The sequence below is a fragment of the Aulostomus chinensis genome, chromosome 16 (assembly GCF_037954235.1).
Source record: "Aulostomus chinensis isolate RoL2024-O1b breed Wild chromosome 16, RoL_Achi_v1.0, whole genome shotgun sequence".
In the NCBI taxonomy this organism is placed as follows: domain Eukaryota; kingdom Metazoa; phylum Chordata; class Actinopteri; order Syngnathiformes; family Aulostomidae; genus Aulostomus; species Aulostomus chinensis.
Window position 1 is genome coordinate 8,889,076 of NC_141335.1, and position 14,721 is coordinate 8,903,796.

At 39.7% G+C, this 14,721-nt stretch overlaps 2 protein-coding genes across 2 annotated transcripts; both read right to left on the reverse strand.

Moving 5' to 3' along the window:
* Window positions 1-8,531: 8,531 nt before the first annotated feature.
* On the reverse strand, window positions 8,532-10,085 carry tex36 (testis expressed 36). The gene is made up of 4 exons (XM_086180452.1): window positions 9,880-10,085; window positions 9,653-9,793; window positions 9,408-9,482; window positions 8,532-9,306 (listed from the first exon to the last, which is right to left on the reverse strand). The coding sequence occupies exons 1-4, from the start codon at window positions 9,931-9,933 to the stop codon at window positions 8,992-8,994; spliced, it is 585 nt and encodes a 194-aa protein (XP_086036578.1). The 5' UTR covers window positions 9,934-10,085; the 3' UTR covers window positions 8,532-8,991.
* Window positions 10,086-12,928: 2,843 nt separating this feature from the next.
* LOC147247386 (autophagy-related protein 16) lies at window positions 12,929-14,553 on the reverse strand. Its single transcript, XM_086180494.1, has 6 exons — window positions 14,346-14,553; window positions 14,184-14,247; window positions 13,998-14,076; window positions 13,652-13,725; window positions 13,132-13,383; window positions 12,929-13,048 (listed from the first exon to the last, which is right to left on the reverse strand). The coding sequence occupies exons 1-6, from the start codon at window positions 14,431-14,433 to the stop codon at window positions 12,964-12,966; spliced, it is 642 nt and encodes a 213-aa protein (XP_086036620.1). The 5' UTR covers window positions 14,434-14,553; the 3' UTR covers window positions 12,929-12,963.
* Between the last annotated feature and the right edge of the window lie 168 nt (window positions 14,554-14,721).

The following is a 14,721-nucleotide window of genomic DNA, read 5'->3' on the forward strand; positions in this document are numbered from 1 at the left end:
ACACATGCACGCACACGCGACAGTGAGAAACACTCCTGGCAGTTGATGGGGATGGGACAGTGGGAATTTTCGAGAAAGATGATTTCGGATTGCGATCTGTATTTGGATTTGAATACTTTTCACTTTATTAATGAAGGTCTCGGCCAAAGACGCATTTAAAATATGTTATCAACAAACTGAATGGGTGGTTTAAAGGTGAAAAATGTCATTTTTTGGTTAATAACATTGAAAAATGTTACCAAAAAAAAATGTTAGCATCATTACCCCTGTGACAAAATAATGGTTTTGTATGGAGTGCTGGGATGGCCGTTGGGAGAATGATACACATAATATTTTGAGAACAATGAAAAATAACTTGTCCTCTCAATTTAGGCCTCTGTAATTTTGATATTAGCCAGTGTATACTGAGGTTAGCATGCTAATTTTACAGTTGCCCTGTTTGCAACCTACTTCAAGAGCACAGGCGTATAAGACCGCCCTAAATGAGGTCCAGTTTCAACCCATAGCCATATACGTACATTGGTATGGGTCTGTTTACACCTCTTTTCAACATACTGATGTTGTGGATTCAAGATATATTGTGGCCAGTGTGCTAGCAAGATCGAGCTAATCAGATAAGAGAGCTAACCAACAGTTGCTAACTTTGCAGCTATTCATTAAGTGCTCCAAGCAGATATTCCGACAGAAACGTTTACAAGAGGGTTTTATTTGAGGACCCCCTCTTGTGGTATTCATAACCTCACAATTAGTTCCAGAAATACCTCTTGAGCTTCACAACCCTCCGTGAAGTTAATTATCATAATTTGATGTATTTTGGTATATTTAGAAAGTCTGTAAAAGCCATGAGACCTGGTTACAGGACCTGCAACCTGTGGAAACCAGGTACACATAATGGCCAAAATGTGTAATTACAGCATCTGTAACAAAAGTTTGGTATTACTCAATGACTTTAAATACATCTCTCTTGTTAAACCTGTGCTAAGGTTGTAGCACATGTAATTGTGATGTCAAATGAAAGTTTCAGTTTATTTTTTGTAAATTTGTTTTTGTCATGTGGCTCATATTTGTGTATCTAATGCTATGTCAGTTTCCTGGTTGGATGAGAAACATCTCAATGTATACATTTGTAATATGTATTGCTTGTGTTTTGGGGGACTGGAATTCAGCTTAAACCACAAGTGCAGCGACTGCAGCTATAATTTACAGTAATGTCAGGCTTAAACCCATCCAATCTCCCCTATATTCTGATTTCTTTAGGATCTAGTCACTGGAGTTGCATGGTTGTAGTCCTTCAGCACAGTCACACAGTTGTTCCAGACAAATAAGAAATAACAGATGGTTCTGAGGATTTTGTGGTACTTTTCAGCACTTTTCCAACACCTCCAAGTCTTTGAACCGCGCCTCCCACAAAGACAATATAGGAGAAATAATAGAAAAATCCCTGCATGCAGTGGATTAATCATTCACATGGCTCCTATGCCTTAGCTTCAGTACCATCTGTGTGTGGTCCCAGGCCTTGAGGGCTCTTGGCCCTGTCCTGAGTGCATCTTTCCCTGTGGTCATTTTGTCTGCAGCACAATGTAACTACCGGGCATGAACCCAAACACACCAAAGATCAACACCAGCCAACAGGGGACACCAATGGAAGCATATGTTTGCAATGGCAGAAGAGGGAATAGATGACAGGAGGGTAAGGAGACCGGGAAAAGAGGTGGTCTAAAATCAACTCTGATCCTTTTTCAGTCAAAAATCAAATGATGAACGAGCAAGTTAAAGATGCAAGACATGAAGTGATTAAACGATTTAAAGTAACATGTATGTAATGCACGTATGCTGGTATGCTAAATTCATTTCATTCATCGCACACGGCATCTAATGTTCCTCTCGTCGAGTTGAACATAGCTACTTTAAAAATCTGCTTTATTGCTGCAGATGCAATCTTACAAAAAGCTGTGTTTGCTAATTATAATCTTACCTTCTGTTGTTCTCAGTGCAGGTCATTTAGTAAAGCATCACAATGTGAAAAGGTTTTATTTGTGTCTGCACGTTACAAAATAAAATCAAATAATGCGACTTAACAATATGTTCTACGTGCTCACCTCCAGATGCATGCATACGAAATCAATGCGGCCCTTTTGATTATTTAAACATTACAACTTGATATTGTGCTTTTGTTTATGTAGCGGTCGTTAGAAGATGGCAGTCAACACAAACACAACTCTAATCTGTTCACCGTGGCTCTTTGAGAGGATCAGTAGTGTGCAACTGCATATTTCTGCAGAGAGACATTATTTCTCCCCTCAATTCCTCCTGGCAGACATCTGAGTGTTTGACCTTTTTAAAATGCAAAGCAATTCTTCTACTCCAGAGAGTGAACGGGAGGCTCATGATTGTGCTACTAAATTTGAGGGACTTAATGCAGTAACTCACAGACAGAGAGAGAGAGAGAGAGACAGAGAGCGAGAGAGAGAATGAGAGAGGTGTTTGGCACCTGCTGAAGTCTTGACTTGGTTACGGGGATACAATAACACCTCCAAGGGTTATGTTAATCTTTAAAGACGGGTTATTCTTATGCTGCTCCACTCTTTACCTAATTTGAATGAATATTTCACAGCAACCTTGAATCGGTCTCTCATGCTTAAATCACCCTATTTTATAGCCCTCTCTTACTTGTTCCTGTGCAATGCTCAGTTATGGATATATTTTCTCAACAACAAAATAAACTGCCGTGACCCTTATTCATTCATTCAGTCCCTCCTGTAACCATGAATCCATCTTTTCATCCTATAAAATACTACGCTAGATTTCAATATGACCTTGAGTCTATCGCTGTGTTACACACATTGTTGACCTCACTTATTTTAAAAATCAACATTTCATCCACATCTGTCCTCCTGGAGGATTGGCAGTGCAGCTAATTCAACTTAACCATTACCACCAGGGTACTTACAATTAGTAGCTAAAAAGTCGATATGTTAAACCGAGAATTTAACAACGTATGACACACTCTACAGATGGGATATTGTAATGAGGAGCTCACGGAAGAGTAATTTACATGCAATGATAATGTTAGATGGTTAAAGAGTGCACCATTGTATTGTATGTGCATGTGCGCCTCCTTCACTGTAGGTGCTCATTCAATGGTTGAATGTCTTTGCCTTTGAGATGGTACAATATAATTCACACAAAGCCACTCCGATTGCGCTTACATCTAATTATGTTCCACCAAAGTAAGACCTCTGACACATTTGTAGCAGCTGTAAAAAGACACTGATTCCCTCATTGTCTTATATTTATGGCTCTGCTAGAATGCAAATTAGATAGATTTGCCGCCTTTGACAAGAGACAAAGTGTGAAAACACTTCATTAAACCTGAAAAGTCTGGATATTTTTCTTCTTCTGACAACAACAAAAAGAAAACTGAGAATATTTATAAGAGGGTTGTTCAAGCAGGAGTCTCTGCTGTGAGCAAAAAGAAATTAATTGAATGCTTTTTTCTGCGGCTTCTCTCAGTTCATGTCAGAAACTAGACTTGTTTGTTGACACATATTTTTTTATATCCTTGAAATATCTGCATTGCTTTGGTCAAGTTAGAGGGACAATTGGGGATATTGAGGCGTTTGGTCTGTAAAGTGGAACAGATTCACCAGATCTTGATGACATCAACATCCTGAGGTGCTGAGATGGAGCTCCTTTACTAGCGATGGAACGGTTGATTACAGGCCTGTAATTATAATCGGTCCTGAGAGTGATACTGCCCCGATATTTGACCCGAGACTATCTTGCAGTGGAATCACACCGGTCTCGATGAATTGATTATTACTATGTCCGAATACTAAGGATTGGACTTTAACCGCATCAGTTGTTGAACTTGACCTTCATTTTTATCTTAACACACTGGACATTTTGTGATTTCAGCAAATGTGGGCCGGGGATGTGAAGTGATGCACCCTTCCCCGAACCACGCACCCTTTTCTGACATTATCATTCAGCAAATATAACCCTTATGATAACTACACTTCAAATATAGCCACTATTAGTAGTATTTCTGTTATCAAACACTCAATGCTTATAATCTAATTATTTTTAAAAGTATTAGAAAGTAGATAACTAGAATATAATATGAATGGTATGTAGGCTACATCACTCTCTCAGTTATTTCTTATGGATTTAAATATAGGTATTTTACTCCAGGTGTTTTTGACTACTTGGGTGGCTCTCCTCTCAACCTTTTATAAAATGTTGTGATGTAATCGCATTTGTGGTTATCTCACTCTGTTAAGATAAATTCTTGTAGGGATAATTCACTTAAGTTAAATAAAACATTTGGACTTGTCCTCATGGCACAATATATAGAATTCTGTCGGGATGATTGTTGTTTATTCATCCGATATCTTTGCCGTGACACACAATGAAACAAGAAAAGGTAAGTAATTAAAAAAAAGATCTATACAGCAATGTAATTTTCAAAATAGCAGCTGACCCTGGTAGGTTTAATCCCCTCTGATGTTGCCTCCACGGTGAGGGCAAACAGTATTTGAACTGTGTGGGCTGAGAAGCGTGATTTCTCTGCATTTTATGCCCTTAATTCTAAATACATAAACACAATTAAGAAAGCGAGCAATTGATCCCACTGGAAAAAACATGCCATTTGGCAGTAATTTCACAGCTGTAATCATAGCCCAATACATGTAATCATTTTCACTCCTCATATTCTTCACAGTTTTTCTCCCCTTGATCAGTTTCAACAGCTATTCCTACAAATGGACACAGTCTGGGATAAGATTTTCTTTACATAAACTTGTATGACAAATTCCTCCATCCTTCTCTAAACTCTCGGGTGGGATACACGCAGCTTGCAGGTCTTTGTTTACAACGAGCCTAAAGTAATTATACTCACCACCTACACGCAAATTAGCATGCAAACTGTGTTGGAGGTTTGAAAAATACATGGAGCAATGTGAATTAGCGCTAGCATAAGTCTTCAGAGGCCATGTCTCTGCAGCTGTGCTCAATGCCATGATGTCAGGCTAGCGGATCTCACAGCTGCAACTAAAAGCAGGCCTGGATATGACTGCAATCTCCATGCTACTCCATCTAAACGTGTGTGCGGTGCATAAACATACGAATACACACACACACTCACTGAGCTGAGATTTAGCAGGTAGGTGTGTGTGTGTGTGTGTGTGTGTGTGTGTGTGATGGCAGTGGGGGTTTATCTCTTCTGAACAAACTCCTTGAGTGATGGGAATGTTCTCAGCATGTTATCTTGTCCTCTGTGGAAATGAGATAGCCAGCAACCTTTATCACCGCCGTCAGACTCTGGAGGGCCCCCTGACCATTACTGGAACAAGGGCCACAAGGTTGCCGCGGGGGACTGAACCCTACTGTCTGCCTGAAAAGTGAGACAGTTAGAGGATATGAAATACTGCAAGTGGAATAACTGGGATGGAACCTTGCAGAAAGGTAGTTTAACCCTGCTGACAGAAATTGCAGTGACATTATTATTTGGACAAGATTTGTTTGAACACAAAGAAACATTAGACATCAAGAAAGGTCACACTGTGATTCTTGAAACCCTTTTTTTTTTTTTTTTTTTTTTTTTTTTAAGAATATCAAAAGAAAGCAGTGGGAAAAAAAATCAGAAAGAAACCAGGGCAGTGAGACATTACTTATAATTGGCAAAAGAATAAACAGAAATAAAAACGTTTGAAAGATGTCATTTAAGTATGGCGTCTCCATGGCAACTCTCTTTTCATGTCACATCTGTAATGAATAGGTAATGGACAGAATGCACAACTTGGCAGCGTCAGAACAGATGCCAAAACTGACACGAGTAAAGAGGAAAAAAGATTGATATTGTTTGACGAAAAAATTATTTTGTGGTGCTCATTACGAAAAGAAAAAAACAACAACCAAAAAAAAAGAAAAAAACAAAACCCCCAAACACATAAAATATACCGTAGCAGCACAAATACTTGCTGTTATTTCAACTGTCTGGCAAATCCCCCTCTTGTTTTCAGAGCTTTTTTCTCCCTCTAACAGGTGCAAAACCTCTCAACTCAACACATCAAAGAGACACAGCACCTGCGAATAAATCACAGCAAATGGTAAGAATCCAGACAAGGGCCTCCGAACACCAAAGAGGTAGGATTCAAAGTGTCTGATTTAATATTCATGAGGTGCAAGGCTTTGGTGGTTCAACGCTTGTTTACTGAGATGTGTCTTTTGTCCTTGGGTTAAAGATTTGATAATGCAGCAAGCGGTGGTTTTACACGACACATGTATATGACACTTGCGGCCTTGCGAAGTATTAAAAGCATCAGCGGCATTCTGACAGAGCTAATGAGGCTCTCTGATTATGAAGTGGCTTATGTGCGGAGGAGTCGTTCAAGTTGTGGCAAGTCCAATGGAAAGTGGAGTCTGCAAACTGCACCCACAGGACAGAAGTGTCAGACAAGCAGTCGAGACTAGACAGAACCAACTGTCAAACAAGAGCGCAGCTGTTTTTTCATTAATGAACACTCCTTTCACACTCAACACCACTTTGAGGGTTAATTCAAGCGTGATCCGACCAATGCTATATGTTACAATCTCAGTGAAAAAGCAAAATAAAAAAAAGGACTGAAATTAAGCATTTCTTTCATCCCCGCACTAGTATTGTTTTCGCCATGCAACTCTGTGTCAGTCGTGCACCTGCATCAGGGGATCAGATTTTTGGCAGCAATGCATGAGATCATCTCAAAGTGAAATCTCAAACGGCAGCAGCTCCAGATGGATGTTTCACAGCTTTCCTTCTCGCCGTTTAAAAACTGTGAGATCTAGTCCACCTTTGAAAAGTGAAACAAATCCCTAGGTCACGACTGTATGGGGATCAGCTAATTACTCCAGCTGAAAGAAAGCTTGTGAGAAAAACTCATTTCCCTGGTGGGTATTTAAAGAAAGAATGCAGCTGGTCCAAATGCACTCTGGAGAAAACATCAGCTTTTGGAGAGAGTGGTTGGGCATACTCATCACTTAAGTGCTTTTCTCTGAGTAGTGTTCTCCTACATTCACTCCCACGCTTCCTTCTCTGGGCCAATTCACACACACATGCATCACTTTCATCCACAGGGGTGAAACAAAACCATGCGTTATGTCATCAAACTTATTTTAATTTGCATACTCTTATTTGGTGTTTTTGTGTAAATATGCGTTGAGTAAAATCATATTTAGAATCATAGAGCGTGCTCATTTCACAAGTTATCACACTGCTCACTCAAATTACCTGACGAACAAATCAGAGGATCTTTAGATCAGCTAACGCTGGGCTGCTGCCCTCTACTGGCAAAATGTATACCTGCCAGCAGGCTCTTCAGTGGCATAAAATTAATGCTAAACTAGTACAGCCGTGTTGAGCTGTTTCTATGACGATGACATGAAAATGCAAAAATAAAAATAATGACGTTCCATACATTTGAATTTAGGATTGTTGCTACTCATGCAGTACCCCTTGTTTGAGGGGCAGGCCATGGATTGTGCAACGTCACTGGAACTCCAGGAAAATCTTTGTTCATTGATCTCAGTCATTCTGTTCATCTCAGAGCTTTGACCCTAGTGTCTGTCACTAAGTTTGATCGAATTCGCGGGGGGGGGTGCACATAATCAAAATAGTTGTACAATTTCCTTGAATTTATTTACATTGATTGAAAGGTTGTGTGATGTCACAAAACATCAAAGCCATCCAATCATAATGTGAGGTCATTTTGACAGGCCTCAGCCCTTTATCTGGTGTCGTGCCCCTTGTTTAAGAGGCAGGGCCATAGTTTGTATGGCTTAAAAAGTCTCCCTAATATCTGACTTTGACCTCAGTCATTCTGCCCGTCATGACAGCCTGTAAATACTGTCCATCTTTGATTTCTGGCTGCTTTGATCCCCAGTTACATACTAACTGAATAAGAGTTATGAAGAATCCTATCTGTAATTTCTGCCCTTTCAATCTCAAACCCAAGACCATAAGCACACAGTTAATCTTTCACAACGATTTAAACTCCGAAACAATATTAACCGAAACAATTTCTACAACAGCAAAAAAAAGCATTCCCATGAATCTTTGCACTGGCATAATAATCCGAGCCCCGCCCACTGCTCGCAGAAAAAAAAAAGTTACCGGAGCCGTCTCTGAGTGCACCAAGACAACAAAACTTGCCGTCAGCTACATTTCTGGCAAACCCACAAAAGCAAAAAAAGCCTCAAACATGTAGTTTTTAGTTGTAAGGCCCGGGAACTTAGGGGAGTTTGGAGATTCCCATGTGTGAAATAATAATTATCAAGGAATAAGGATGTTTTCAGATTGGCAGGAAGGGTTTATCATAGAAAATCAGAAGGGTCTTTTTAAGACGGCAAAGTTTAACTGGTAAAATGCAACACAATACCTAGTTTTCATTTAAAAAAAGAAATACAGTATTTATTAATAAGAGCTGTTTTTATTTTTATCCAGCTGGCCAGTCAAACTGAAGAAATAGAGAGGGAGAGGGAGGGGGGGGTAGTTTCAGGCTGTTCAGCATCCTACATTAAAAGGGAGTGAAGGTTGAATCCAGAGATTTCATTAAAATTTTGTTGGTTTAAAAAAATAAAATAAATACAACAGTCACTTCCTGTCAAGATCACACCTACTTCTGATTTACTATTTGGAAACAGATAATGATGTCCTGTTGGATACACCCCTACCCTGAATACTCACTCATTCTGGTTTGCCTATCATGTCTCTGTTAATCATTATTATGGGCTAATGTCTCTCGACCATTAGCTGATCTCTCTCTCTCTCTCACTCCTTCACTCTCTTTCTCTCTCTCTCTCTCTCTCTCTCTCTCTCTCTCTCTGCCCACTCAAACACCAGACATCCAAAACAAGAGAAGGTTCCCTTTAGTATTAAGAAAGTGTGAATGAGATGATCCACACGGTTTACAGCAACTCAACATCTTTCATTTCCGCCCATCTTGAGATGTAACATTATTCTAAGGGGCGGAAGATGCTGGTATGGTTTGGAGCCGGCAACACTTGAGGAGTCTCAAAGTCGCTTCGTCCAAACCACATGAACTTCTCCCCTGCTTGTTCCAAAGCTGCCTCCGTGCACTTTTTCAGGTGGTTACGTGGGAACCGCCTGTTCCTGGTTGGAACACTAACACCCTGGTGTGCCTCAAAGTCAGATTTGTAGGCTGAGTTATAAGTCTTGGTCTCATCAGGCCGGCTGTTAGCGCTTTCATGGTCCAGACCGAAGTTGGAGTCATACTCTCTCCGATCATCGAACTGTCTGCGTCTCACACCCTGAATGAAGTACGACATGAAAATACAAAAATCTAGATACAGAGGTCGACATCATCATTTGGAAGATTCCAAAGCTTTCACGACACTATTGTCATACTCACATGACTGAAAACAATGATGTCACCTTTGAAGGCACGCTTGTTGTCATGGTGTGAAAATGGGTACTCAATGGTTATCTGAAAAGAGAGCCACGAAGACAGTCAGCGGAAAATACCGTAACAATGAACACAGTCACGGATATGCTTCCATAGAACATGCAAATAAATATTCCAAACGCTTTAAGAGCCTTCGGCAATGCCTATAATGAGAAGTATCATACAAAGCATAGCATCTTCTTCAGGCACACCTGCTTAGTTTTCCATTTAGGATATCGCTCGAAGCTACACGCCTGTGGCAATGAAGCTTTAACCTGAGACAGCATCACACCAGTGGTTGTAGAGGTCTCGCGGTTCCTCGTCTCTGTTCTTGGTAAACTTGAATGCGCAAACTAAAAAAAAGAAAGTGTACTCATCTTAAATGTAAATTTTTGGAAATAAACTGATCTCATTGCGTAACAAATGAAAAGCCTTTTACCCATCTGCCGTCATTGCAACCTGAAGGACAACACTGCCCTTTGCCTCTTGCCATTTTGGCAACGTTAACACATTCTGCCTGTCCTTCGATCTTATATCCCAGATCACATTTAAATCCCGAAACTATTAAGATCTTGTTCAGGTTCCTCTGCGATGTCAGTAAATCTGTGATGTCAGTCTGTATTGATGTCTCTAAGGCTGCACTGAGACCAGAATGCGTTCTGAGATGACTCAGGGTTCCGCCTGGATAGCCTCGATGCTCTGGGATATCATCCGGGTGTCAGTATGTCTGTAACTCCATTATCTCTGCACTGGTTCATCAGATTGATGTCAAACTTAGCGTGCGTCTTGTTGGCGCCTCCAGTAAGTGCAGTGCAGATTTTGAGGGTGCTGAATCTAAAGGGTCGGGAGCACTGGATGACAGCATCTTGACAGGAACGGTGAAAATAACTATGGCTTACTTTGCTGTGATCTAGGGGTCAGGACAAAAAGAGAACTCTGAGACTGTCAGAGTTTCGTCACTCATGGCTACTACTAAAAAGTCATTGGACTCACTAGTCAAAAGTCAAAAAGCAAGTCTGCATGCCAGTCTATAAATATTCCTAATCTGATATGATAGTGTGATAAAATGAGGGATTTCTTACCCATTTGCAGTCGTTGCTCATTGGAGAATATTTCCCTTTACCTTTTACCATTTTGACACAAATATTTTTAGCGTTCAGTTCACCTAGGACTTTAGTAAATGCACCACCACCCACCCACCCACACACACACACACACACACGCACCAACTAATGTAATCACTGGTGACTATGGAAACATGTTGAAAACATTCAACCTGAAATGCGACCTCAACTTGCCCTGGAGAAGAACGAGAACTGTTGGAATTTTTTTAAACATTTGTGACAAGTAATAATTGTATCAAATATCAAATGACATCACATTAAATGTTTAGTTGTTAGAATTATTTGTTCGTGAGACTTGTTGACAAAAATAAAATCACTTGGAACACAAAATTTGTTGTCTGACTTTATTTTCAACAATGTGCTATAAAAACCCAATACAATATCGTCTGAATAGATGTAGATTCTTAATGAGACGCGTTAAATGATTTAATTCAAAGGAGGTTTTTAAAACATTAAAAAGAGATCTTTAGAGATCAAAGAGTGATAGATTTCAGGACTCTTTTCATATTCGCAACACAATTAAAATGTCTTGTACCATGTTCTTTGCAAGCAAGGGTAGTTTTAAGTTCAAATAAACACACACCGTCAATATAGAGATCCCGGATGTGCTGTAACACCACCTCCTTTAACTGATATGACAGCAGATAAAATTCAGTCGGTGCAAAGTGCAAACGTGACTAGCTAACTGGAGTGTAACTGACATCATTTTGGAAAAAAAAAAGACTGATTTTTTTTAAAGTTTCTAATGAGGAATTAGTCGTCAGTAAAAAACAAAACAAAAACTGTTTGAAATGAATGAAAACAGACAAAAGACAATTTGTTCCTATTCCTCGTCACTGCTTTGTCATCTCTCTGGAGTCCCACATGATTTTCCCACACACCAAGTGTAACGGGGTCAAAGAGGTCAATCCTTGTCCAGTCATCACTAGGATCCGAAACATTATCAGACTTTTGCCAAAGTGAAGCAAAGCCGCCCTTGGTGTTTATCTGAGGACAAGAGAAGCGACACAAAAAATAAGTTCTCTAGTTGTGCTTCAAAACATATGTAACAAATCAGGTGAAAACTGAGAAAAAGAGCTGCCTGCTGATGCCGTTAGGCGTGTTCACGTTCAGTAACAAAATAAACCTCAGTGTACTTGAGATGTGTTGCAGGACTTGCTGCCTCATCCTCCTGGTACATGTGATACTACAGAACCAGTTGCCTGTATCACAAAGCGAGTTCATCGTATCCAGGATTTTAAGTAAGCTAGCTTGACAAAACCAAACTACCACCACTGCAGGTGACTCAGTAGTTATCAGCTGGTCAGGTGGGTGTCCTAGTTTTGTTGCAAGAGCACAAATATGAATGGGAGGGTGTTAGCATGAGATAATTCCAAACAGAGACGCCCCAGGTAGCATACTTAACTCAAGAGGAGCAAATGTAATCCTCAACAAATGAGGAATGTAAATCAATCATATTACAAAAGCTAAAAGCAACAGAGGTGCTGGAGCCAAAGTTAAGAAGGAACACAGGCGATCACAGACTGCGTGAATGAAGCCAATCAATCGCTGCCTCATCATTAAGTCACAAGCATAATCACTATTGTGCCTTTCATTAAATGAACTGTAAATCAACTTTAAGGTCATAACTTCTGCTGTAACACCAGCAAGGGAAGAATAAATGTAAGTGCACAATTTGAACCTGTAAATCTTATATGTTTAACAAGTACAGGGTTTCAGTACTTCAAAAATCAGTGTATTAGGGTTAAATAACCACATAAAAAGTAAATTAGAAAGAGGAAACTGATTTACAATTAAAACAACAATAGGTAGCATGAGAAGAAAGAAATATCTACATAAAATGGATGTACCAGTGAAATTGTAAAAAAAATAAATAAAAAAGAGGAGGTGTTTCCTATTTGTCAGGTATAGTACTATCTAGTTTGATTGGGCTTCAGCATAAATGAATGGGAAAAAAAAGAGGGATTTTCCCTTCAAATACTCACAAAACCAGCAGCATTATCATTAGGTGAAATATTAAAATCTAGCATTGATATATAGGTCAAGAAAATCAGTGTGCTGGTCCTTTATGATTATTATTGTGTTCATAAGCTGTGTTCTTGCCAAGGTGCCCTAGGTCAGGCCGGGGGGCCACTTACTCATTTAATTCTTAGACCAAAGTGAGAACTCAGATCAAAGTGAGATCTGAGAGATTCAAGTGGGAGAAAAGAGCAGACGCAGAGATCAAAGTCATAGATAAAAATCTGCAGTCACATTCAAAATATTTGCAGAAGTTTTCGAGTTGATCCCGCTAAAAAATTAAGACAAAGCCATTCATCAACTCTACTGCATTCCATCATAAAAAAAGAGAAAACTGATTCTTACATTGAGGTTGGTGGAGACATTTCTGCCGTTCCATTTCAAGAAGAGTTGGTCACTGTGGGACTGTAACCTTGCATTTCCTTACGGAGGTGCTTCCTCAGCTGTTTGGCCAAACGCTGCCACCTGCACAACAAAGTCATCACTGATAGCTTAAACTGTCATTGGGAACAGGGCTGCAAGCACAGTCTCCGCTGACAATGGCGTACCTTTCCTGGGCATCGTTGTATTTGTTCAGCCTCTCTGCCTGCTCCCTCTTCTCCTCCAGCCATCGTTGCAGGAGTTCTTCTTTCTCTCTCCTAGCTTGTGCCAGTCCATCTTTTAGTTCGCTCTGCTCTATGTACATGGCTGCCAGCTCTTTGGCTTGACATTCAATGATGAACTCAAATTCTGAAAGTTTCATCTTCAGGGTGTTGCTCCCTAAAGCCAGAGCAAGTGCCTCTTGGTGGTAACGGGAAACACTGAAACATTTAAATATGACATTTTGATTTTTCACGGCTTTATCAACATTTATGCAACAGAAATTTGAGGTTACACTACATAAGTACATCCATTTGGTCATAAATGCCCAAGTTTCTAACAAGACCCTAGAGGTAGTTTGTTCACAGCGCAACGTTAGGCTTGGTAATTATGTTTAAGATTAAAAAAAAAAAAATTCCATTCCATTCCTTAATATGACATTGCTGAACAAATGCACGAGTTTCAAACTCTGATAGCCATTGAATTTACCGGGTCCTCCTGTACTGTAGTTCATCTTCTTTCAAATACAAGACAGCTGTCAAGTCAGAGACAGTCTGAGACAGCTGAGGAGAACAGCAAAGAAGAATTAATTAAATGATGGACAGCCTACAAGCAATATTACACAGGTCAAAGGTCATGCCCCCACACACTAACTACAATGCTCATGTCAAGCTCTCTTACTGCTGTATGATTCCATTTTAGGTACAGCATCCAATGGCACAGTATGAATCAAATGTCCAGCAGCGAAACCTGTTATTATTGCAATTTGTTTCATTTGATGACATATTGATGCAAATTATGTTTGTTTTATTAAACTTGTATTTTCTAAACTCACCTTTTCAGCCAGATGTTCACTTTCTCTTAGCTGGAGTTGAAGCAGTTTAATGTTTCCACCAGCTTCTACTCCACCTAAACTGAAATAGTAATAATAATAATAATAATAATGATAATTTTAAAAAAGCAGGTTGAAAATCTAACCGGACCAGCAGTAGAGGAGCGCACAAATATTTTGTATTTTAACCTCTTGGACTGGACATCGTCTAGAATTTCTTTTCGGATTTCAAACCGTTCTTCCAACCGAGACACTTAAAAAAACAACAAGAACAAAAAAACAGAGATTAGGGAGCAAGTGGATGAACGTATCGTCATCATGAGTTGAAAAGTTCAGAAAATGTAATCATACAGCTTGTGAAGACGCCAAAGTACGGGACTTTCTCGGTTTGGTCTCTACGTTGCAGAAGGACCCGCACGTGATTCTTCCAGCTTCCCATGATAATTCACCTAAATATCTCTTGTTCCGATTTCTGTCCCACGAAAAGCTTTTCAGTCCTATTTCCAAGACCTCTCTGTTAATATCTGGCTTGACCAAACACGAGAGTTGATTGAAACTTATAGCTGTCAGCTGAGTCTGAAGCCTCCTCCCCTCCGCAGCTCCTCCCTTCTCTCTCAGCTGCTTACCGATGGAATCTTCCAATCGTATAACATAATATCATAACTTACATACATTAATATGCTAATGTGATCACACATTAAAATACATGTATAGTTGTTATTGTTGT

What these genes read in the sequence shown, in the direction of transcription:
- tex36 (XM_086180452.1), bottom strand. Translation starts at nt 9,933, where the DNA reads ATGGCAAGAGGCAAAGGGCAGTGTTGTCCTTCAGGTTGCAATGACGGC. An exon ending in GTTGCAATGACGGCAGATGG is followed by an intron (nt 9,794 to 9,879) that starts GTAAAAGGCTTT and finishes TCTTTTTTTTAG; the next exon opens with TTTGCGCATTCAAGTTTACC. An exon ending in CTAAATGGAAAACTAAGCAG is followed by an intron (nt 9,483 to 9,652) that starts GTGTGCCTGAAG and finishes CTCTCTTTTCAG; the next exon opens with ATAACCATTGAGTACCCATT.
- LOC147247386 (XM_086180494.1), bottom strand. Translation starts at nt 14,433, where the DNA reads ATGGGAAGCTGGAAGAATCACGTGCGGGTCCTTCTGCAACGTAGAGAC. An exon ending in GACGATGTCCAGTCCAAGAG is followed by an intron (nt 14,077 to 14,183) that starts GTTAAAATACAA and finishes TTACTATTTCAG; the next exon opens with TTTAGGTGGAGTAGAAGCTG. An exon ending in TACAACGATGCCCAGGAAAG is followed by an intron (nt 13,049 to 13,131) that starts GTACGCCATTGT and finishes TTTGTTGTGCAG; the next exon opens with GTGGCAGCGTTTGGCCAAAC.